Raw genomic sequence first — 26427 nt, 5'->3', positions numbered from 1 at the left:
TTGGGAATGGTCTCAGCCAACTTTGTTTCATGTTTTGTCATCCGAAGCAAGCACTTAGTAGAGTAGCACTGTAAACTCTAGAGCAGTGGTTCCCAAACTTTTTCAGCCATGGAACCTTTCTGAAGTCCACCTTTCCCCCACAGAACCCTAACCCCACAGAACCCATTTTTTTAACTAAGCATTGTGAACCTACAATATTCTTTCATCTGCTCCTTTTGCCTGAGTGCTTTGCATAATGTAGGTCGTTTGGAAATAGCGAGAAAACATTTTAAATATAAATTGATTATATGGCAATATCCCAAATATAGGCTTTTGATTATTCCCAACACTATATAAGAGTCCTAGAAACCAAATGACATGATGTATTTCCTTGTTTGCTGCTTGGATGCTGACAATGAAATAGTTGGCCTCATGTGGTTTCATTTTAATATCCATTTTAAAATTAAGATTTTTTTTTGTAGAACCCTTACATTTGCAGAACCCTACAGTGCTGTGCCAAAGTGTACCCACCTACACACACACACCCCTTTGTTGATGTGTCTGCAACTCCTTGTTGCAAGATTTGCATATTCCAGAAAGGAGTGACTTCCCCTTGTAACCAGGCAGATGGAGGGTATCAGCATAGGACCTGTGCCAGGGACGAAGACAGTGTGTCCTGCTGGGAAGAGCTTTCCAAAGAAATGTGGGAAAGATTGCCCTTTAGGGAATTCATGTTCCCCCAGCTGTGGTGGGAGTGGAGTTTTTTGACAGTCCCAATGAGTGTCAGGGAAAAGAGATCAGAACAGCATGGGAGAGAAGTGCTTTTCAGAGCAAGTTCCTGATGGTACAGCCTATGAGTGCCTTCTTGGGTAGGGCAGCTATCACAAGAGGAAAACACTGGATCAAAGGACAGGGCAAGGGCGCAGCCATTTCAAAGTGCCAGTCCCATTCAAATGCAGTGACGGACAGGAGCACTGAGCACTCTAATCTCCCGGGCCACTGCTACTGGAGGCAGCACAGCACAAGGCCCTGCTGTTGCGGAGATTCCAAAGTTGCAGGTGAGCATCAGAAGGCAGTGCACAGACAGAAAAGGGAGGGTGGAGTGGCCATCACAGTGAGGTTGCCCCTTCTTCAGTAGTTGCTAGGCAGACCTAGCACAGAACTTGCTAGTGGAAATAGGAAACTGACTCGGGTGCACAAACAAGCTCTAGGGAAGCATGGAAACCATACAACCATCCTTACAGCACTTCACCACTACTGCTGGGTTCACCTGTAAAAAGCCACGCCACATGGTCTGTACCATGACTTATTACATACAAAACTACCCATGGCCTTTTTACCCTTGCTGTATTGACCACCTTGGGGAAAATCCAATCCCCCATCTTCCAAAATTGGTGATAAATGCTTGATGGTAATCATACGCAAGTGTATAGGCAATTAGCTTGATAGGCGACATATGGGACCTCTGATCAAAGGCCTGCTCCTTTTGTCTTCCTTTTTTGGGGTGTGGGGAAGGCTTAAGTAACTAATCATAGATCAATCTACAAACCTTTACACCACAAAGCTATTACACTATTTCTATAGACAAGCAGTAAAAACAAGTGTTCAGTTTCAGTGGTTTAACTTAATTTTTATTTCATAAAAGTAATGCCTGGAACCCCACTATGGCACTCTGAGCCCAAGGCCGGAATCATGCACTCAGAGCTACATCGGAGCATTGCATGCCTTGGCCAAGGAACGCATATCAGAGTATTCTCTCACCTGCTGCCAAGTTGTATTTTTAAAAAGTCAGCTGAAAAACTGCTACCTTCACTGCCCATTGTTGGTAGGAAGGTAGGCACAAATGAAATCAATACATAATTTCCACCACTCCCTACATCTGCTCCACCCTTGTGTGAAAAGAGCTGGCCATCCACTAGACTAAATGTTACTATCTTACTCATAGCTGTAGGTTTCATAAGCTAAAGTATGCCATTTTATTTCTCAAACAATTCATTGAAGACAGAAATTTAATTACTGAAAAGTGCAGCAATATACAGGGTCCTTCAAAGGGCACTTTCTAAACACTGGTTTATGAGTAGGAAAATGTACACAATTGTCATACTGCATTAAGGTATACATCAGGATTAAATACAGAAATCTAGTTACTCTTAAAACAGAATAGCCAGTGTCATGGCTTCAAGCAGCATTACCAATATAATAATACTAGGGTTTTTTTGTACCTATTGGTATATGGGGGAAGGAAACTAAGTATCAAGGCTGTCTACTGCAAACACTAGAAAACCTTAGATCAAATCAGTGCAATAGCTATCTATACATATGTAGCTCATCACATAGACCTCTGGGGTAATTCGCCTTTTAAAGAATTTGGCTCAATCAAGAGGGTTTCTTTTTCAAGAAATCAACATCTGATATTAGCACAGTGTGGGGAAACAACACCAAATCCTAAAATCAGGTTCCAGTTCAGATACTAAAACTTATCAATCCATATGCATTTGTTTCTACAAAATGTTTTCTTTGCACAGGAGATGAGTTACGTAAAATCTTAATTCAGAACTGAAATCAGCTCAGTACTGCTACATGACAGCTATGTTCCGTATAGGAAGCAGCTGTGTGCATAACCAGTTAGATAGGCAGATTAAGCCCCCAGTGCATGGTTTGCTGCCATATCACTGCCAATCAGGTCTTAATGTATGAATAAGTTACAGTCGCACTTTAAGACTTATAAGGCCTCTGTTGGTATCCAACCGAATAGCAACTTTATTGTAAAGTGCAAGCAGATGGCCACCAAAATCAAACTTCTTATCTAGTGGAACATATAGGATATGACCTTGTAACTGTCATCTTTGCAAAATGACCTGTCAGAGCTTGCTGCATAGTAAATATTTAGCAACAAGGATGTAATAGAAGTGGGTTTCCAGTGGTCTGCCATCTTCTTCAAAGTCTGTGTTTTTCCTCGTGCTATTTCTTTGGAAACAACCTCAGTTCTTAAAAAGCATCAAGGCACAATCCAACCCTTGCACCCTTGTTGCAGGCAAACCTCTACACTCAGAGGCTCATGCAAATCCTATGCCACAAACAAGGCACAGCATTGATGACTGCCACCACAGCACCTAGCAGCCCGGTTTTTATCTCAACAGCCATTTTCAGCTGGGCAGAGAAAGAGGCTAGCACACCAGCTGGAACTGGGAGAAGCCCTTGGTCCCAGTCTCTGCCCTTTAGAGGTGCATTTGCAATGTCAGAGATGGCATCCATCCAGTAGGTTTTTTCTACACCGGCTTTCAGAATCGCAGCTCATGTTGGGTGGGCATAGGAATACAACCTTAGGTGCTAAATTGACAGGAAATTTTTTTTTCATGCAGAAGTGGATAGGTTAGTTAAAACTTAGCACAGTTAAAACAGTGAGATAGTGTGTTGGTTTTTAAGGTAAAGTCATTAAAGAGTGTAGTAGAAAAGCAAAACAAGATGTTTCAAAAATAATCTTCTGTCTTACAAACTTGAGTTTGCTCCACTATGTATGCTTAAAGGAACATTTAGATTGGCCCTCATTTACACATCTACCCACAGAAATTATCTCCCTGAACAGAGTAAAGAAAACTACTGAAATTTATGAGCAGGCTTCCATAATAACACTAGTTCCTAACCCAGTAGGGATTTTTTTTCCTCCTGAGAGACATTTAGGATTTGATTTTCCCTTTCAATCTTTCATGCCTTCTGTGGAACGCCAATTCTGAAGCTGTGTTTTCACCATAGGAATTCTGCAATAGCAAATATGTTTACAAATACATTTTCTCAATTGAGACTTTAGACAACTGTAAGTACAAAAAGATAATTGCATCTCATGTGAAGGGGACATAAACATTCCAAGATAACCAGAGGCAAGATTTGCTTGCAAGTATTTTGAATGGAACAGCTGCCATGGAAACACATGTGCAACTCTTCATAGCAGATTCAACAATGTTCCTTCATTTGTATTTGTGTATCTTGGTCTAGGTATGATTTTTCCGAGGAGCAGTCCTGAGAGTTCATTTGAACATTCCTGGTGGCACAGTTTTCTCATGGCACTACTCCACCTCAACATTATGCATGAAAGATTAGGAATGAAGAAATAGTTTATCACAAAGTGCCTCTGCATCAGAATCTCTGGATCTCATAAGCTCACGTAAAAAAGGCCACAAGGTGGCTTTGACAGGGGGCACCTTTCACTGTGTATTCATATTCATTCTGAGGTGGCATTTTTAAACTGAGGTCTGTCATATGCACCTGAACATTTAACAGATGTGAAAAACACAAGTCCAGAGGAAGCTACTTGCTAACTCTTTCCCACCAAATGAAGCATAAGCCTCGTTCTCACACCATTCCTCAAGCCCACTGTTTGCCACTCCATGCCACTTAGCATTCCTTTTCTAGATCACCTGGCATAAACATGTGTTGAGTTGTACAAAAGTAACTTTGCAGGTATTGCTTTTAACTTAAGTAGTTATGACCAACAAAGCGGAGTTACAGATGCATTCTGGGGTGTCCAGCTGTTTAAGAACATAGCTTTTAAATAGCAAGCCAGCCTGTGTATACCCAATAAACAACTTTCCACCTGTAAAAGCTACAACTGATTGAATGGTACAAATGTCAAACAGATGTCCTCATTTCAGAAAATGAATGGTCTGGTTTTCAAGCAAATTTCTAGCAGGCAGTAAATGATCGACTTCTTTATATTAAACAAAAGTAGCAAATTTTAAAATACTGATTACTTCTAAATGCTCAACAAGGACTAATACATAGTTCACAAACAGGCATGTAATAATCAAGAATAGGGAGAAATTACTTCTCATCTAAGCATCAAGTTGTACAATTCTCTGGCATAAGGGCTAGTATAGTAGGATTAGAATTAACTTTTGAATCCAAAGCCACTTTCTGAGAAGCAGTGTTGGAACCCACTTTTCTGGTACATTAGGATTTTAGTTTCCTTCTGAGAATGTAAGTTTCCCAATTAAGCGGTTATCCCTAAGTCATCTATTCCTGTATGAAGTAGAAATGTGATGGGTGCTAATGTGCCATTGATCTTTGGGAAAAGTGCTCATTTAGTGGTTTAGTTATACTGATATGAAAGTTTCACAGCTGAATATATCTAACATGTAAGAGTAACAGGCAGACAGCTGAGCCTTGACAAGTATGGTAACCTCCCCAGTTAACTTAATTAGACAAGATCCAGTATATGAACACAACCAAGAAGCTCAGTGCTTCCTCTTAAAAGCTTATCCAGTGGTGACTGTAATTAAGGGAGGCAGTCCATAGCCTCTACCTACCTAGTAGGTCCAACATAATCCTGTCCAATCTACCTCAGGCCTGCATCTCCATGTAGTAAGCTTTTAAATAGCTAAGCTTCAGTCTTTCACATACACCAAGCAAGGAATTTTGGATTCATGTTGGGGTTAATTTTTTTTCAGACTAATGCAGTAATTAGATTTGAACAAACCATGATGATAATGCATGTAGTTCACATATATTGCACAAGGCAACCAAGCTGGGGAGGTAATTTTCTCTCTATAAAGCCAGCTGATCCAGTCTTTCAGATACGGAGTGAACCAGGCAGGTCTTCTGCAGTCATTTTTGAAGAAATGAACAAAGGTAACACAACAGGTTACCAGCTACAATGAACGTGTAAAAAGTCTGCGTGTCTGAGTTCCATGGTTGCTGAACATCAGACGAGGATTAAACTTGTATCTACAGAAATGGAAGGGTGGAGAGAAGATGAGAAAAGGCATTAAGTAAGCGTCTTTTAAAGAATGAGCATCAAATATTTCTGAATCCAGGTAACAATAGTGTGTTCTTTCTATAAAGAAACCACTACAGTATCACTGCAGTGCCACTTTTATTCAAGAAATGCAAAACCCATTACAATCAATGATGGCTTTAAAAATACTGTGCTTCTTGGAATGCTTCCAAACACAACAATTACATTCTAGGTTCAGAATGTTCATAAACAGTATTAGCTGGCTTCTGTGCAAGGTTTTCATGATAAGCAATTACGTATTTAGATGTTTTAAGTTTAGCCTTCAAATAAATATTACAAGGATTACTGACCCTTCAATAAAGCTTTACTGCTTGCATCCAAAGATGAGGAGGTTCATGGAAAGCAAAGTTCACATCGCCTTCTCTGCTACCACTTATAGCTCTTTAAAAAGCCTCTTTTGTGGGGTTCTGCTTAAACAACATGGGATGGGGTAGCATGGAGCTGCTGAGTGGAAGGGGGATAACAGCCTTTCCCTTCAGTGAACTTCATTTAACTTATCCTTGTAGCCAAGCCTCAAATTCATTAGATGATTTTACTTTTGATTTTCAACATGTTTTATAGCTGGAAAGTCTATATGCTTAGATTGTTCAAAAACAGCTATGAAATAGAACAGAGCATGCTTACCCTGGGTCAAAAACTCCTGGTGAGCGGCAAGTTGCTCCAGAACAGGACTGCAACATCATTAGTCGATAGTTCATCTTTTCTAAGATTTCTTGATCAATTGTTTTTGCAATATTGGTGATCTGGTGCGGATCTGCAGTCAGATTGTAAACTTCGACAAACACCTTCACAAAAAGCAAAAGCAGCACCATTATACACTGCAATGTTATTGACAGAATCCAGGCAAAGCATCGTGTAAGAAAATCTTGCAGAACTGCAACATGTTTGTGCTAAGTTAGTGAAGCCAATTACAGATAATATATACAAATATCTATCATATGGAGAAGATTTACATAAATACATCAGTATGGACCAAGTTTTCTGTATTTTGTACATTCTGACCTTCCTTCAGAAAACTCAGCTTAACCTGTTTCATTGGAAGAATGCTGCAGAATCACACCCTCCCTAACCATTCACTAGACTGGTGATGAGCACACTGCATGAAGTAAGGCTTTTTCTGAAATACAGTGAAATTTGTTCAGCAGAGAAAACTGCAGTAGTTCAGAAAGGTCTTAAGTCAGGTTTTTCAGTAATCTTGCGATACTGGGGGCTCATGTTCAATTCAGACTGGGCTGGCAGCAACGGATTTTCCTACACCCTCTTTCAGTCACCTATACATGCAGTAAGAGAGGTCAGGAGGTTTGCTGTGGTGCAAGGGGATCCAAAACAAATCTTCCATGACCAGAGAGGTCTGCTCTCAGAAAGTGCCTCTGCCTGATTTTCAGGGATCCGGCCTTTTCCCTCAGCCACCCACACCACATACTACACTATTCAGCATTTTCAGAGAACTGGAGGAGCTGCTATGGAGAAAAGGGTACAAAGAAGCCCATTTCTATTAGCACTTAAATTTGGATCCAGTGCTATGACTCTAGCTTAGCTATTGTGATAGAACAGGAACAAAGAAGTAACCAGTATCCTTTCAATTCGTCATTTCACCATATGGAGAGTGGATCAGCCTTGTAAGAGCTGGAAGAAACGGTCAGGTGTTCATGAAGCTAATATCTTAGTAATGAGATTTTAGTTATGCTTCTAAAAGGAGATGCAAGTCAGTGAAATCCTCTTAAAGCCAATTTACCTGCATCTCTTCATATAACCGCACACTCTAGTTCATTCATATTATTCAAATTTACAAAGTTACAAATATCAGTTCATCATTCAGTACTAATACTTAAGCTGCACGTAACAGGGCAAGATCTCCGTTTTTCATTTGGGTTCTAACCTTATATTAGTATTTCCTTTGCCAATGACCTTGTTTGTTGGCTTCCTGTCCCCTGGCAGTGAGATAAAGCTGGATATATAACCAAAAGCTGTGTGTCTAGGCTGTACACGCAGTGCTCATTTTCCTCTTTAGCCTTAACTCTGGTTCTTTAAAGCCAGACAGAGCAGCCACCCAACAAATACTCATTGCTAATCTTGCTAAGGAGGAGTGGTTCTAAGGCTGTTATCCAACACTGGCCATCCACCAGCAAAATATAAACTTGGCAGAATAGATCTGCAACTCCTGGCCTCTCATGTACCCCTTCACCTAGATGTGTTCTGAAAAGCTGGGGGTCCCTCTAGAAAAGATTTAGAATCTGAAGAGGGGAAGAAAGCAATGGAGAGCCCCATTTACCCTGAAATTATAACCTTCCAACTATCTATTTCTAACCATGATCCTGTTTTCTGGATTTTGGCTGCTCTACACAAAAGGTGCCTAAAAATCTATTACCATAATGAAATACTGAAAACACAATTAGAAATATAAACTGAAACATGAAAGTGCAATCAAGTCAAATAAATGCAAGTGACTGTTAGGAACAGGAAGGTTCTTAATAGAAAAAGTGTTCTAACTTGCAGCTTGGAAAATGACATGAGGAAATAGAGAAATACTTGCTATGAGATCATTGGAAGACAGCTTATCTCCTTTCTCCTCATACAGCCTCCTTTGCACCTTTGTGGTGCAAGATTCTACTTGTGAAAGAAAGCCACATTTTACAGACACTTGAGGTAAAAAATGCTGAGTTGTCTGAGAAAATTAGTAGTATTAGGTCAGCAATGTTATACACATTACATTTTACCAATAAAGGTCTGTGGAAATGACTTTTATTTCTTGTCAGAAACGCCTTGGGGCCCATAGGTAGGCAAACTTTTCTGGACTCTGAGGTACCTTTGGCCTCAAGAACACCCTATACACCATCACAAAATGGGTACACTATGAAAGCATGAGCCTGCAACCATCTGTCATCATCTTTTTATAAAGACTGGAGCAACTAAAGCTCATTTTGCTTTGAAGCAAACCCAGCTGCCAGTAAAGAACTGACTTAAAAAAAAACAGGTGTGAAAGATAGTACACTTTGACAGACATCAAGATAGTACACCTTGACAGCTGTTTGAGCTAGCTTTGTGCTCAGGTGAAGATTTGTTGTTTAGTCACAAAGTTTTGCCCGACCCATCACAATGGAAATTAGGTGACACGAATGAATTTAACTTGAGAAGAACCAAGTTCTAGGAATAATTTTGAAAATACCAGAACGAATATTTAACTTGCATTTAATTTGCATTAAATCAAGTTATTGTGTTTTACAGTTCTAAATATGTCAAAGATGTACAAAATAATTACCTCACGATCATCAAATTCACAGTACTGTAGATCCCATGAAGTAGACATTGTTCTTACACATGCATATGTGTTGTTATATGCATCCTCACAAACACAATCTGGAAAACAATGCTTTAAAGAAATAGGCTAGTGTTACAATTATTTTGTTCACCACTCAAGCAATATAGAACATTTAAAGCAAGGGTTCCCAACCTGGTGCGCCCACAGCTCAGGGGGTGTGAGACTGCACTTCAGGGGGTTCAACAAAGTGGAAAATTGCAACACAGGTTTCCTATTTAATCAAAAATTATCCCAATCATATTAGTAGTTTGACAAAAGAGAACTGAATCCAAATGCAATCAAGACAAAATCTATGAATTGCCTGAATCCAGAGGCAGACTTGTAGATTGCAATCAGCAATAAAGTTCCACATTTTGACAAAACTGTGAATGACAAGCAGGAACAAAGTAGTCACTGAATTTTATGCTCACAATTGCAATTGATTCTACTTTTTACAATGTTTTCTAATTGCTCAATTTATATTTGAATTGAATGTACTGAGTTAAAAGCTTTTTTTTAGTTCAATTGGTTTACGTGTAGCAGTGTGGTCCAATTTTTGTGGTTTAAAATTTTGAAATATGACTTCTTCCTCTTCAAATGTGGTATAACTTTCGTGGAAGGCGAGAATATAAATCAAACATTTTCTAGGGTTGTGGGGCATAGAAAAACTTGAGAACCACTGACTTAGAGAATAGCAATGCATCTTTATCCCAACACACAATTTCCAAGTTTACTTCTATGCCTCTTACCTTTTGCCTTAACCAATGTCCAAGGCTGAGCTCCTGATCTTTTCATCTCAAGCCTCTGTACGTGCCACATTTGCCTACAATCTTAAGGTTAGTGCGATTCTAAAAACAAAGGTTTTTTTCTCAAGACTACGTACCGTGACACCAGGCCCAAGGGCAGGACAGGTAGGGTCACTACTGTTGTGTCCTTCTCCCTGATATTCAACCAACACATCTGATCTCCAGGTCACGTTTATGTCTCCTCTCTAAAAAGCAGCAAGCATTAAAAAAGAGAGTTGATAAATTAAATGGAATGTAAGCTTCTTAAGATAAAAATTGTAGAGGTTAAACTTGAACTGTAGCGGAAAAAAGGTACACATGAAGAAATGTTAGTCATTACATTAGCTTATGACAATGTGCTGGCAACATTTCCCATATCTGTTATTGTGAACCGAGCTGCCAGGAAACATTTTAATTTAAGATGAGGCGTCATGTTGCTCAATAGTCCCTGAAGTGTACTGGGTACTCTCTACTAGAGTCACAATGAGCATTGTTCAAATGTGCTGGAAGTACAGTAGTTCTATTATGCTCAAAAATGTTATGCCAAGACATGTACCAAGCATTTTGGGTTTCTTCCAAATTCACCTGGAATTTGACCTGAAGCATTTTTCTTAATTTTCCTTCCCCGCCCAAAAAAAGCTATTTTGATACTCAAGATTCTTAGTAATATACTCACTTGAAATTATCTTCTGTTCAAGAAATGTATACATGAAGCTGCCTAATACTAGCTCAGACAAATACTAGTTTGTCCATTTTGGCTTGTGTCTTACTGATTAAAAGCATTTCTAAGGTTTATGTTAAAAGGTCTTCCACATGATCTGTTACTGTACTTCTTATAACCAGAGAGTGACCCTGAAAATGTTTTATCACTTGGCAGCCATTCCTACCAATACTAACTCTAAGGGCTAGGCAAAAAGATGAACAAGAAGAGAATTAGACAACAGATTGCCATAATTCGCACTGAAGAGCAATTCTTAGGTGCCAGAATCCCTAATAATCCTATGTTCTTACCAGCAGTGGTAGTAATGACATCCCATCCATTTGTGTTTTGTTCAGATCATAGCCTGCAATATCTAAAATAGTAGGACCCAAATCGATGTTTGCCACAAGCATCTAGAAGGCAGGAAATATAAAAGGCATTACTGACTGTCCAGTTAAGATTAAAATTAAGCCAAAATGTGTAAATTCTATAAATATCCCAGCTATCAATGCTTTTCATATATCTATGAGGACTTCATATAAGGGTTTCTGTGTATCTATATGAGGAATTCCATTATATTCTGAAGAGCCAAGAACACACGCTACCTCTGGGATACAGTTAAAATTTAAAAAAAAAAAAATACACTTGACACGGTCTCATACCACATACTTGTTTACATTCTCTCTGGCTAAAGTGTCACCTCAGATGGACACTTCCTGTTTGAAGCAGAGACTGGTAATTCAAAATCTCTGCCTTTGGGTATTAAATTGACATATTTTTTTAAGAAGTATGAATACTCAATTTTAATTATACGTTCAAAATTAATACGAAATAATTGTATTTCTATGCAATCCAGCAGCTGAAGTTCTCTGGATGGCATACAACAGTAAATAGAGTAATACAAAATAAAATATAATCACCACAATGCATAACAAAATTAAAACCAGATTTTTTAACAATATAACACCTGAGCTCAGTTCACACGGCCAGACCTTCTCCAAACAACTGACATTACTCCACCAACCCCATATAATACTGAGTGTTGAAAAATGGCTTGGCAAAGAGGGCTGTTTGAACCTGGTGCAGAGACCACTGTAAAAGTTGGTGATGGGTAGATATAGCTGTGATATTATTCCATAATTTTGGGGTTACTACAGAGAAGGCTCTCCTTATTGTCACCAGCCAAGCCTCATTTAGAAATGGCTTTCAGAGGAAGGCCTCAGATATTAAGTGTGGGGTCCAGGCAGCTTTGAGGTCAAAAAAGACATTCTGTGGCCCCAATCTATAGAGCTTTACAGGTTAAGATCAGCACCTAAATCAAGCTCTGAAGCATACAGGTAGCTAATGCAAGTGCACCAGAATGAGAATCATTGTTTGAAACTAATTTGAGACTACCAGAATGTAGATTACCGAAGGCAGGCTGTCCCTGTCCAGACAGGAATGCGACTGGGCCACCAGCTGAAGTTGGCTGAAGGCAGTCCATACCACTGAGACCACGTGGGCCCCAAATGACAAGGATGTATCAAGAACATCCCAAGACTACTAACCTGTCCTTTCAAGGCAAATGTTGCCCCTATACAACAGGTTTAACACCTTCTATCTAGACAGAACCACCACCCACCAATTTTACTTTAGAGACTATATTATCTGTGTTGTGCAATCTAACTTATTTCTTCTTCTCTTCTCTAGCTTTGCACACAAGTATGATGAGCTTCAATTCTAAACCTTTATATTCAATTTTATTGTGTATAAAAAGAAACAAAGGGAAGGAGAAGGGAAAATGCCAAGATTGGGTCATCAAAAATGTTTAGTTTCTATATTGCTCTAAAATCCAAGGTTTCTAGGCAATTTACAAAATTTCTGAACAGGGCCAGTAATGGAACTTTAATGTCAAATTCACAGCCCTGTAATTTGTCAATTACCTAATATTAAAGGAAAAGTGTTCACACTCCAGTACCCCGTCCTGTTCTCATGTTCTTTTTATTGAACTGTTATCTACTCTGCTGACAAATTATTCTAGCCATTTTATCCACTGTTGAGATACCAGTCCCACTACACTTTATTAACAAATAAAGCACAAGCCAAAGAGAACACCATTGGGAATATAACAATGCAAGAGTAATACCATTCCCAGTCCATGACTTCTAGTAAATGAAAACATTAGAACTCACTGCAAAAGGAATCTATTTGTATCCCTTTCAAGTCACAACATTCAGAGAAGGCTGACAAACAAATGAAATTCATGTACACATCTGTGAGACTAACAACTGCTTTATAGCAATTGTTAGTCACACAAAGCTTAAGAAGAAAATAAGCTTTATAATAACTTTGATATTCTTAAATGAATAAAGTATATGAACAAATTTCTATGCAGGTTAACAGCTTCTGTACACTTGCAAGACAGATACAGAAAGGAGTACTATTTAGCATGTATGCCCAACAAATGCTTTTCATTCCATTCTAGGCAGCTCCAGGGCCTCACTATTCAATCCTGCCTGCATGTTTCTATTCACAGGACTTGTATTTCACTACATTTTACTCATTGTTGACTCCTCCAGTTCATACTGTTGATGTCCTGCTCTGAAACCATATTGTAGTATGTAATGCAATGTTCTCAAATGCAACTGTACCTTGTTAGTCTGGTTTGGTTTGATTCCTGGCCCTCTAACCAGCAATGGAACTTTAATGTCAAATTCATATAGTTGCCGCTTGTCAATTGGCAAAGAAAATTGACCTAAACAGAACAGAAATACTGACATTCATCATTTGTAGTTGAATTTTGCACCATATGCTTTTCATCCTCTTAAAGTTTGTTCGCAAGTTCTCTCTCCAGTTAGTCTTTAATTTAAATCTGTATGCACTGGTTTGAAGCCTAGTTTCCCATGTTAACTAAAAGTTTATTTATCAGATTATTTATCATCCTGCCTTATTCTTACAAAGAACTCAGAGCAGCTTACATCATTCTCCTGCTGCTGCTCCCTGTCTTATCCCCACAACAACCACCCTAGGAAGTAAGCTGGGCTGAGAGTCTGTGATTTGCCCAAAGTCACCCAGTCTGTTCCATAGGGACTAGAACAGACTGCTTGAGTCCCAGTCCTGCACTCAACCACTACATCACACTGGCTCTCGGTTCAAGGAATTGGAAGAAACGTCAAAGAGATTATATACAGCCACAGATTTTTATGCCAGTGATTTCTAGGTTCACAAATTTCTCACTACTGCCATCTGTCCAAAAAGTATCTTAAAAAACCCTAAGTGGTTCTAAATGCCAGCACAGAAATACTATGTGAATTCTAAGTATATAAGAAAAAACTATACAATAACATTTACCTGTATGAAAGCCATTATCTGATGTGTAAAAAATGTATGTATCATCAAGCTCTCCATGAAATTCCAGCCTCTTCACAAGTTTTTCTATCAGATCATCCACTGACAGAAGTGTTTGCCATCTACAAGTGATCAAGATTGTTTAAGTACTATAAATTTCATAGCATATGTATATGAAAAGGTGGTGGTATCCACTTAACTTCTCAGAGTAGACATGATATTTGTGTTTTACAGCCCTATCTTCCCTCATCCCACTGTATGAATCCCACCTCAGTAAACCTGTTTGATCATTTCTCTGACCCTAGTGATCTGATAGCAATGTTGTTGCTAGTAATCTGATTTGAAATAACACTCCGTTTTGCAAAGTATTTTATTCAAGCCATGAATTTCCTACCTTTTCCTAAAAGCATCATCTAGAAATTGTATTGAGGAATTAGTCATTGGAGTCTTCGCCTGCCTGATAAGCCAATGCTTGTCCTGTAAAAAATATATTAGAGTTATTTTAGATTTATTTCATAAAAAGCAAACAAACTAAGATTCAACTAACAGCCTTGTCAGACTGTTTTATTCTCGTTAGCTTTTGGTAAAATGGGGCTTTTGTGATTATGGAGTTTGCAGTCAACTTTTTTAACAGGAGCAGAATAGTATATACTAAGCACCACTGAAGCGTAATTATCATCAGAGAAGGGTGACAGCTTAATGGCCTTCACTTTCATCCAGAATCAGTATGAACTGCACCAATCTAATCTTGAACAACTGGAATTACTGTTTTTGAAGAAATGTGCGTTACTGTTTATCTAACAGAATCTGAATGTTACTGCGGACTAGAACATAGCTCAGCATTTAAGATAGGCTCATATTCAACAGCAGCAACTGAAGGACAAAAATTTCCAAGGCAATTGAGTGTCAATGTTATTACTAAATATTGAAGGTCATTACTTAGGAATCTTCAGGCTATAGGCACAATATCTTCAAATTCTGTATTTCTAGTTAATTGGATTTATTTACACTGCAGTCCTATGTATGGTTACTCAGAAGTGCAATAAATTCAGTTGGAGTTACTCCCAAGCATGTATAGAGGCAGTGGGCAGCTTGTATGTTAAAACATCCCAAGGGCCACAACTCCCATCATTCTGCCATTGGCTATGCTGGCCTGGGATGATGCAAGTTGTGCCCAATACATCTGGGGGCCCAAAAGTTGAACATTGCCAGGGTACAGGATTGTAGCCTTAGAATCAAACAGATTCAAATAATTTAACTACTGGTTAGCAGAAGCCTTAATTAGATTTGGCAGTTACTCTTACATACTTTGCATTATAGATTAGAGATGAGAATAAAAGATGGCTTAGGTACAGGGTATGCCATCTTGAGTCAAAAAGCTAGAGAAAGCGATTCTTTGTATTATCCCACTAAAACTTGTGCAAAGAATAATTTGATTATTTGCAAAGAACAGAGAGCTAACCACAAGAGGACAAAGCACATGTGTAGGTGAAATGGAAGGGCTGCATATATAAAGGGACAAAGGAACAGATAAAACAAAAAAACCACATTGCCCACATCAGCATGTCACTAGTGAATAAACCATATAGTCTGGGTTGATCACAAAACAATCCACGATGGGCCTGACAGACAACTAGACTCACTGTTCCGTTTTCTTCCCATTCAGTCTTTACCGTAGTGAACGTTACAGCAGAGCCCATCTACTCTCTCCTCCCCATTTCAATTGCTACCTTTTTTTATTTACTACCTTCCCCTCCATAGATTCAAATGCACAATTGGGGTCATTTTTTGTTCTGGTAATTGTGTTTTCCTAACAGTTCTTTAAAAGCTACAGAAAGAAATACAACTTTACAGGAATTAAATGGAGGCAAAACGTTTATAAACTTTCAGAGAGCTAACTGGCTATAGGCACAGTATAGAAATGTTTAAAATACAGTAAAATTTGCACAAATTAAAAGGCTGAGCAATTACTGCAGGTGTGAAAGTTTCCCATCATATACAGTATATCACAGGAGTACACCCCTCACATTTTGTAAACATTTTATTATATCTTTTCATGTGACAACCCTGAAGAAATGACACTTTCCTACAATGTAAAGTAGTGAGTATACAGCTTGTATAACAGTGTAAATTTGCTGTCCCCTCAAAATCACTCAACACACTGCCATTAATGTTTAAACCGCTGGCAACAAAAGTGAGTACACCCCTAAGTGAAACTGTCCAAACTGGGCATTATTAGCCATTTTCCCTCCCCAGTGTCATGTGACTCGTTAGTGTTACAAGGTCTTGGGTGTGAATGGGGAGCAGGTGTGTTAAATTTGGTGTTATCGCTCTCACTCATACTGGTCACTGGAAGTTCAACATGGCACCTCATGGCAAAGAACTGAGGATCTGAAAAAAAGAATTGTTGCTCTACATAAAGATATGGCCTAGGCTGTAAGAAGATTGCCAAGACCCTGAAACTGAGCTGCAGCACGGTGGTCAAGACCATACAGCGGTTTAACAGGACAGGTTCCACTCATAACAGGTTGACCAAAGAAGTTGAGTGCACGTGCTCAGCATCATATCCAGAGGTTGGCTTTGGGAAATAGACGTACGAGTGCTGCCAGCATTGCTGCAGAGGTTGAAGGGGTGGTGGGTCAGCCTGTCAGTGCTCAGACCATACGCCGCACACTGCATCAAATTGGTCTGCAGGGCTGTCGTCCCAGAAGGAAGCCTCTTCTAAAGATGATGCACAAGAAAGCCCGCAAACAGTTTGCTGAAGATAAGCAGACTAAGGACATGGATTAGTGGAACCATGTCCTGTGGTCTGATGAGACCAAGATAAACTTATTTGGTTCAGATGGTATCAAGCGTGTGTGGCGACAACCAGGTGAGGAGTACAAAGACAAGTGTGTCTTGCCTACAGTCAAACATGGTGGTGGGAGTGTCATGGTCTGGGGCTGCATGAGTGCTGCTGGCACTGGGAGGCTACAGTTAATTGAGGGAACCATGAATGCCAACATGTACTGTGACATACTGAAACAGAGCATGATCCCCTCCCTTCGGAGACTGGGCCGCAGGGCAGTATTCCAACATAACGACCCAAACACACCTCCAAGACGACCACTGCCTTGCTAAAGCAGCTGAGGGTAAAGGTGATGGACTGGCCAAGCATGTCTCCAGACCTAAACTCTATAGAGCATCTGTGCGGCATCCTGAAACAGAAGGTGGAGGAGCGCAAGGTCTCTAACATCCACCAGCTCCGTGATGTCGTCATGGAGGAGTGGAAGAGGACTCCACTGGCAACTTGTGAAGCTCTGGTGAACTCCATGCCCAAGAGGGTTAAAGCAGTGCTGGAAAATAATGGTGGCCACACAAAATATTGACACTTTGGGCCCAATTTGGACAGTTTCACTTAGGGGTATACTTTCTTTTGTTGCCAGTAGTTTAGACATTAATGGCTGTGTGTTGAGTGATTTTGAGGGGACAGCGAATTTACACTGTTATGCAAGCTGTATACTCACTACTTTACATTGTAGCAAAGTATAATATCTTCAGAAAAGATATAATGAAATATTTACAAAATGTGAGTGGTGTACTCACTTCTGAGATATACTGTATTTCCCAGCCATTAAAGTTCCATATATTTCCCAGTCTAAAATAAAAGGGCAGATATTGTTGGGAAAAAAATCAGCATCTTTACAAAGAGGTAATATGGGATGGTGTGAGGGAGATGCCAACTTGCTGTGATTACACATATCCCCTGCAATGGGGATCCATGCAGCTAACTTCTCAGGGCTTCCCTTCAGAGCATATTCAAGGAAGCACATTAACCACAGAAGTAATTGCGCAAACAAAACTATGAAAGAGTTCTAGTACCTCCCCTTTCTGGAGTGGCCAGAGATTCTGGGCAGTGTTGAAAACCTGGAAGACACTGAGAACACTTACATTCAAGAAAAATTCTAAGGGGGTGATATTGTCCCTCTTTCTTTTTCCAATTACTAGTATCTTTTCAACTGACAGGCAACTGACAGATGGACAGCTGCATGCAAGTTACTCCATCTACAGCTTTGCCATGTCCACCTATTACGTACTTCTACTTTGCCACTCCCTATGATGGCTGAGACAAGTAATTTGGCCAAACTAGGCAAGTGCAGTCTTGTAAACTTTTGAAAGCAGTAAGGAGAGCTCCTACGTACCCGCAAATCACCACTACCTACAACAAGTTACTAACACACTTGCCTAATTCCTTGGGGCCAAAAAAAGAATGGTGAACCAGTGACAGTTGCTCACTTGGCCTTCAGTGGAGGCCCTATCCACTGGTGGCAGCACGGGCAAGATCATGAAGAGTGGCAGGGATTTTGCTGCTATTGCCAACTGGTTTTCTAGCCGATCCCCACAATGAAAATGATCTACTAGAACCAAACAAGGCTACCCATCATGGTGCAAAAAAACAAACACAGAACAAGCCATGGCCTGTCATGGTGGCTTGGTGTTCAAAAATACGCAACCCTGTAGAAAGTACTGTTAGAAATGCCAATTTGGCTATGCCAAATTTGATGAAATTCCCAAGAAAGCAAATTCCCACTATAAACCTACATCTTGCCACCCAGTCATTTTACACCTTGAGTTTAACCAAACTGATCAGTTTTTCAGGAGTGTAAAATAGGAGTGCAGAATCAGACTCATCAATTATATCCAGTCATCAACAACATATTACAGATCAAGATCCCATACCTTTCCGTGGATATTGAAATTACTGTTTCTTGGAGCACTGACATTTTGGAAGCTATTCTTGTACTGAGGTGCAGCTACCCAAGGTGAATGTGGTGCTGGAGTTGCTATCATCATAAAGAATGGCTCAAAGTTAGATTTATATTCCAGAAAATCCAAGGACATGTTGGCCTGGAAAAACAAAAAATTAAAGCTATAAATAGTTGTTATACGCCAGGGTGGCCAGACTTGCTCAATGAAAGAGCCGCATAAAATAAATGTCAGATGCTTTAGAGCTGTAAGTGGGTGCCTGCAGGTGGTGGTGACGGCAGGCCTCGGGTGGCAAGTGGAGGTCCACGGGCGGTGGCAGCAGGCTGCAAAATAAACTCAAAGAGCTGCATGCAAGCTCAAAAGCCACTATTTGGCCACTGCTGCTATATGCTAACAAACAGTCCAGGAAGTCAAAGCTACATGTCTAGGAAAAAAAGCATGGGTTGCTTTTTTCACACCACCAATTCGAATTAACACCTCAAGTGCCTCATGAAGTGTTCCTTTCTTTTACATTTTTCATTAAGTCAATACTCTGTGGGATTAGGAAATATTTGTTGTATTCTCAAAGTAAGTTCAGAGAATCCAGCCATGCTACTTCTAACACTTATATTTAAGGTGTTTCACTGCAAGGGGTCAATATTCAACAATGGATTGCCAATATTTTATGGCACGAACTGTAATATTACAACTATTGAAGATAATAAAATTTCAGTTTTACATGCTTGTTCATTTAAGGTAGAGAGATTACTACTACTTCTCATACTCATTTTACCACTGTATGTTATTTATAACCCACTTTTGTTTCACTGTTTTAATTTCTCTATCTGGACAGAGTATCAGAGAAAATAAATAAAATTAGTTTGCAAAAAGTTACTTGTGTGTAAAATATTACTGCAACAAAGCACCAACCTTCCTCTTTTCAAAGGAACAATATTTTATGTGTTAAAATTCATTTTTCTGTAAGCAGAAATTGGTGCTCTGCTTACCAGTATCTTTTTTGCATGTTATCTTATTGAATCATAAAATAGTAGAGTTGGAAGAGGCCATGAAGGCCACTGGGTCCAACCCCCTGCTGCTGCAGGACACCAATTTATATGATCACACTCAGATGGCTGTTTCTTTTTGAATGGCTCTAGTGGGGGAGAGCCCACCACCTCTCTAAGCAGCTGGTTCCACTGTTGCATTGCTCTGACAGTTAGGAAGCTTTTCCTGATGTCCAGCCTGAATCTGGGTTGTCACAGCTTGAATCTAATATTCCATGTCCTACACTCTGGTATCAGCAAGAAGAGATCTTGACCTTCCTCTTTGTGTCAGCCTTTGAGGTACTTTCGAGTGATACCATGTCCCTTCTCAGTCTTCTCCTCTCAAGGCTAAACACACCCAGTTCTCTCAGTATTGCTCACTTTGAACATCACTCTAAAGCAGTTTCCACAATGAACATAGTTCAGAATCTAAATCATGATTTGAGGTTCCAGACACATAATTAAACCATGATTTAGAGATGCTCTGCAAAGGTGTGGAAATAAGTCATACTGAAAAGTTATCTATTCAGCCACCATTACCATGGTCTGACATGATGTCTGAACTGTAGCATACAAAATTAAGAGTCTGTACTAGATGAATAGCACTGGAGGCAAGGAAGGGAGAAGAGATCTAGACATGTACTGTGCTTTACTTGAAGAGTACTATGAATGAAGTACAGCAAGACAAATTGTGTTTTATTTACACTCAGGACCTTACCTCATTGGCTGCACTGAAATTAAACGATTTCGGCATTATGCCATTGCAGACAGGTGACACGCTAGTCTGTTGCAGCAAAAACATCTGACAACTTAAAAGGTTAACTACTGTTTATGGCATCAGCATTTATAATCTATATTTTGATGAAGTGAAATGCAAAACACAAAAGCTTATGACATAATACATTTTTAGAAATTTACAAGGCTCTTGGCTAAACACCAGCTGAGAAATTCTTACCAGTACATCTGTCAGATAATCCACACTGTAGTTCTCACCATGCCTCCTTGCTTTTCCATTTATTGAAAGTGTGTAATTATAATATTTGGAATTTTTTTCCTGTGGAAGAAAAACAAGGCTACTTCACATCCAAGAGGAAAACATCAACTGAGTTATTGTCATCATGCATTTCCCTTGAGTTATACTAATTTTAAGCCAAATCACTAACCCTCAATATCTAGGAATAATACATTTAAAATTTTAGAAGATTTTGTTTTTCGTCAAACACTTGAACCAAGTCATTGTCCCAATGTAGCAATGGAGAGATCACAACAGAATAATGAACTGCTACCTCCACGCTTCAGGAAAAATCTCTATGGACCCTCTGTTTCGGTGCAGCAGCCATTTGCACAGCCACTGTCCCCAGCTGTTCTTGCTCCTCGTCTTTTCTCCTATCATTGCTTGAAGGTCAGGAAACAAATACACCATGGCATCCACTGCTCCTCTTTTCTCATCACTACCATGGCCTGGGCCAGGTGAAGGGGCAGGTGAACAATGCAAAGTTGCATTGGCAAAGAGCAATTCAGTGGGCCCTTGACAGGGACACAGCCATGTCTATCTTTGTCACCCAGCCTTAAACTAGGGTTACCTAGTATGGTACTAAGGTGACATTTGAACTGGAGTTACCTGACTTATAGCTCTTACTCTTAACCACCACACTGCGGCCCTCTCCTATAAACTATATTCAGCTTGCTTACTTTTTTAGTTAAAATATCAAACCCATACTCTAAATACTACATTTGCATCTTTTTAGGAAGAAAAATCATAATGCTTCAAATATCTTTCATATCCAAAGTTGCAAAGTTGAACTCTGCTTAACAAGATATCATGAGCAGAAGGGGAACAAATTTTTGCCAATTTCTCCTACAGGTTGCTATGCTCCAAAATACCTACTCTGAAAGGGACTTTCTGGAACACCTGGTGAAGTTATACTGGAGTCCGTGGGGGACAGGAAAACAGCAAAAATTGCCACCCATGAGCTTCTGCCTGATCCAGTTATTTACAAAATAGCAGGTCTGGATCTGTTTGGCATCATTGCAAGAGATGTAAGCCAGTTTTTAGTATCCCATAAAACTGAGAGATTGCATGTAAAATATAATTATTGAATAGACACTCACCAAGGCATACCAAAAGCTCCATCCTGGTGGAACATGGTTGATTCCCCCTGCATCTTCTGCTCCATACTAAAAAAAGGCAACATTAAATGAACACTACAGTTACAATCAGAAAGCTTTAGTCAAACATATAAGCTGCCATTGGACTGGAGGCACATATAGGATCCCAAAGTTATTTTTCCTTTGAAAACCATACCAAGTCTGAATCCAAGAAGATACCATGCTTGTGTTTGGTTTCAGTTATATGCACAATACTTTCTCCAGTTGTAAGACAGCACACAATTAGTTCATTTATTTCATGTGCATAACAACCAAGACATACTTGAGCACACAATCTTCAATCACTGTGAGCCTCTTTCTTTTAGATAGCAAAGTTCTACCACAAAGCCTGACTGCTAAAAGTACTGTCCATTTGCTTGGAAAACCCTATGTCTCACACACAACTTCCACACTATAGATAATATGGTACATCCCTCAGAACACAGGAGTTAGCCATTTCCCACAGGATGTATTCTCTCGTAACATTTACATACTTCCCTTGTTACTGACAGGGGACTGCCTCTATAGAATCACACACACAGATCACACCACACACTGAAATTGTTTCAGGTGCATGCACCAACAAAACAGACTTCAAAATAAGGACTATTCAAGAAAACTCCACTGATTCAATTATCATCCACTGTATCCAAAAGCAAACAGAAAACACAGTAATGTTACAATTATTGACACTAGTTCGGTAGCTAATTATAATAAAGATACTTCTGTTGATCTTAGTGATTTTTTTATTATAGCCTCTAAAGCCAATAAAAAATAAATCTAAGGTTTGTATATTGATCTAGATTGGAAAGTCTCCAGGTGTATATCTTTAAGTTTTTTTATATTTTGCAGTCATCAATAAAATTATATTGTTTGCTAAACTTGTTACAGGCCATATATTTGAACCAATTAAGGTGGAAACCTATGACTGCTAAATGATGTCTAGACAACCACAGAATAAATCAGAGTTCTCAGGTGCAATCTCGTAGAAGTACTTCAATGTTGCAGTTCAGGGCTCTAAATTCAAAGCACCCTCCCTCTGTCCTTGCAACCTGTACAATTCTTCCTCCAATGGCTGTAGATTCAAGATTGCAAGACCCATGTTGGAAGTCAGCATTGGGAGAGAATTTTGGGGCGGGCAGAGCAAAATATCCAGGTAGTACATCTGCCTTGTTTTCTCACAAGCTTGTATAATATACCATGTAAGTGTTTTGGAAGGTGAGATGAGTGCCGATGCTTTGCCTCCATGCTCCTACAGACTATTGAATGCCTGTAAGTCTCCAAGTTCAGAGGATTACAGGCAATGACACTGGATGGCACCCTTAGGCTATCCAAAATTGTGATAGCATTTCTCATATTTAAGTCAATGAACAGCATATTAAATTTAGACAATGTAATTAATGCCATGGGAGGAGTTCTAGGAAAGCATCCTATAAACAATTTTAAGCATAGAAATATAAAGGAGAAAAAAATTAAAATATTTTCTTTTCCTAGTGTAGTGGTTATCAAAGTGCTATGGACATTCATGTTCTGAAGTCTGTTTTGTGAAGCAACCATCTGATGGCATGCACAGGATTGTTTCCAGAGTTGGTAACCACAGGTTTAAGCATTGAAAATTAAGTCTTAAATGCTATTGTGCTTATTAGCTGTTTCTTTAGAAGCAACTATCATATCCTACCTTCCTTTCATACAAATTCCAGTCTTACACCTTGAGTGTTGTAAGAAAGCTATAATACATGTAGAAGCATATTTAAAAAACAGTTAATTTAGGCATGATAAATATACCTCATTCAAATACTTCCCAGCAAAAAATGTTTGATAGCCGCACATAGACTTGAGGATAGCTGGAAAGGTATATGGTTCCTGAATCTTCTGCCAAGACTTGCTGCTGCAATTTCCCTCCAAAGTGTTATTTACAACATGGTGATTATGTGGGTATTTTCCTGTCAAGATGCTGGCTCTACTGGGACAGCACAGTGCACTGGGTACATACTAGAGAAAAGGGGAAACATAAAACAAACTTAATAGTATAGTATAATGTCCAAATAACTGATGATCTTCCAGACATTTCTGCCCATAGAACAAATAGAAAATGAATTTAAATCATTACATTATATATTCTGACATAGCTGCAGGCAAATTATTAACATTGTCATGTTATGGACAGGAAAATGAAGCAAAGAAATAGCTGTTTGCCAACATGGAAAAACGTATTTGTTTTTCTCCTGCCATTCTACTTTATTTCTGAAACTATTCAGCATATAACATGCAATGCAGTATACACTCAACATACCACACGCTGGTGAAAAATAGTCATAAAACAAATCATGAGAACAAAAACACATTCCCATCTCAACATCTGAGACCTTCCAGGAAGACAGAAAGCCCAAATATTATCCCCCGAGTTTCTACCATAGTTCTCTTCATGCTTTCAATAAAACATGTCTCCAAAATCCTGCCCTTACTCCCCCCCCCTTTATGGTTTCCTATATAGTCAGCTTGATTGCAAAATACAACTTCACAAAACTTAACATGGCAATAACTGAATTAGTACTTACTGCATTTGAGAAGGTTATCCCCCTTTCTGCAATCAGAGCATTGGTCTTTTTCAGTGGTGTCTGCAATAAAGGAAATAAATATGAACAGAACTTGTAGTATGACTCCAGACAACACAAGAACTTGTGGCTCTGCAGCTAAGCATACTTACCAGGGAAAACACTCCACTGAAAATGGTTGCTCTACTTTCAAGTCAACAAGCACAAGATTACATTATTCAAACTTCCCCTAATACCAATAAAGGAGTAGGAAGAACATTCTAGCTTGGCCAAAAGAGCTTCTCACATTTTGTTCTTCAGCAATGAAATCTTTAGACTTGAATCCTATAAAAGCAGTTGAATTTCACTGCCTCTCTGCCAAAGCACCTACAGTGCCACATAATACAAAGTGTAAACTATAAACACAGAAGTAGTAAATAACTTACAAAAATTCTTCTGCTTAAAAAAACTTAGTCAACTCATGTCTCTATTTTGAGCATTTCCAATAAATAAAGCTGGGGTTCTTGAATTTGATATCTATTTCTTTCCTAAAGATAGGAAGAACCAGTGTTTCATAGCCATTAGAGAGCTGGACTAGGAACAGGTTCTAGTCCCCACTCAGCCATGCAACTCACTGGGTGACTCTGCACAGCCACTCACTCTCAGCCTAACCCACCTCGCAGGGTGGTTGTTGGGAGGATAAAGATGGAGCTATGTAAGGTGTTCCTCAAAACAGAAGAAAAAGCAGGATATAAACACAATAGTAAGGTCAGAACCACAAAAACCCTACAGTTGCAAACCACCCAGAGAGTTCAGAATGGAGTGCTATAGACATGAAATGACTATCTTGTATCACTGATCTCTTTGCATGTTAATTTTAACTTCATTATTAAAGCTGCCCAAGAAACAGGCACCCCTTATTAAAACATCACATCAACATTTTGCTAAAGCCAAGCACTTACAATGTAAGATAATTTTCACAATGGAGTCATATATATGTCTATGCAGAAATTAGTTTCAATTAATTCAATGCCACATACTCCCAGGCAAGTTTGTATAGGTCTTCCCTTGAGAAATATTTTTAAATGTGTTTATTGCTAAAAGGCTGCAATTGTAATACACCAAATTGTGTGTTTATACTTTCACATTTTGTTAGATTCTCCCAGAAGAAAGTAAACCACCACGAAGAGACAAGCAATGAGAAGCTTACACATACTAACAAAGACACCGGTTAAGAGTAGTAACCTATTGAATAGCAGCTGTAGTATCCAAGTAGTACTGAATTCTCAAAAGAGAATTTAGAAGACTTTTCCACCAGCAAAAAGTCCCCTTAACTGACAGCAATTCCAGCCTCAAAACCTAGAAGGACCAGGATAAGGGAGCTGCAAGGCAGTTCCCGAGGTCGGGCTGACAAAAGGCCAGCAAGCACAGCCTCCAAACAACACCCTCACCGGCTTTTCTACAAAGCAAGTTCTTGCTGGACCCCTCTAACAAACAGGCGTATTCTTAACCCGTTATGTTATCTACTCAGTGCAGAGACTACTGAAGAAGATTAACAGGCTCCTGGTACTTTGAGTAGAGAAGGAGCACAAGCTCGCCCGACCCCTACTTCCTTCCCCAGCCATGTCAATGACGGGGCTGTTCTGCTTCTCGTCTCTCGCTTCGCCTTCCCCTTCACCGCAGACCCCAAGACCTCTTAGGGCCGGGCCGCGTCAAGCAAGCGCATAGATTACCATTCCGCCCAGGTAGGAGTCTTGGTCGTCCGTGAGGATGAGCACCACGTTGGGCTTCCGCGCCCCGCTGATACGGCTGGCGGCCACCCCAGCGCCGACCCAGACACAGGGACCGAAGGCCAGGAGCAGCAGCAGCGCCGGCGGCGGCCAGATAAGAGGGGCGGCGGCGGCGGCTCGCGACATCCTTGCACCCGAACCAGACATGCAAGCGAAGGAGGAGGCTGCACGAGCCTGCACCTGGGCGAGAGACAAGAGCGGGGAGGAAAGGATACGCGCTTCCCTCGTCTACGCCTCCCCTTGGCTAGGCGGAGGGAGTAGCAGCAAAAGCAGCGGCGGCGACCGCGTCACATGACCGGGAGCTTCC

At 39.8% G+C, this 26427-nt stretch overlaps 1 protein-coding gene across 1 annotated transcript; it reads right to left on the bottom strand.

Moving 5' to 3' along the window:
- Positions 1-1588: 1588 nt before the first annotated feature.
- Positions 1589-26391, bottom strand: GNS (glucosamine (N-acetyl)-6-sulfatase). Its single transcript, XM_044422875.1, has 14 exons — positions 26064-26391; positions 24355-24414; positions 23582-23788; positions 21761-21826; positions 20604-20702; positions 18600-18767; positions 14275-14357; positions 13884-14002; positions 13184-13287; positions 10865-10966; positions 9952-10059; positions 9030-9140; positions 6395-6555; positions 1589-5700 (listed from the first exon to the last, which is right to left on the bottom strand). The coding sequence occupies exons 1-14, from the start codon at positions 26265-26267 to the stop codon at positions 5625-5627; spliced, it is 1668 nt and encodes a 555-aa protein (XP_044278810.1). The 5' UTR covers positions 26268-26391; the 3' UTR covers positions 1589-5624.
- Positions 26392-26427: the final 36 nt, after the last annotated feature.

The sequence above is a fragment of the Varanus komodoensis genome, unplaced genomic scaffold (assembly GCF_004798865.1).
Source record: "Varanus komodoensis strain SLA01 unplaced genomic scaffold, ASM479886v1 scaffold13_1, whole genome shotgun sequence".
In the NCBI taxonomy this organism is placed as follows: domain Eukaryota; kingdom Metazoa; phylum Chordata; class Lepidosauria; order Squamata; family Varanidae; genus Varanus; species Varanus komodoensis.
Note: the sequence above shows the minus strand (reverse complement) of the source record. Positions and strands in the feature narration are given on the sequence as shown.

Bases quoted from the DNA above. Each gene is read 5' to 3' on its own strand.
- GNS (XM_044422875.1), bottom strand. From the start codon at position 26,267: ATGTCTGGTTCGGGTGCAAGGATGTCGCGAGCCGCCGCCGCCGCCCCT. The intron at 24,415-26,063 runs GTAATCTATGCG...CCTTTATTGCAG, and splicing joins ACTCCTACCTGGGCGGAATG to ACACCACTGAAAAAGACCAA. The intron at 18,768-20,603 runs GTAAGAATTTCT...TTGTTTTTCCAG, and splicing joins ATTATCTGACAGATGTACTG to GCCAACATGTCCTTGGATTT.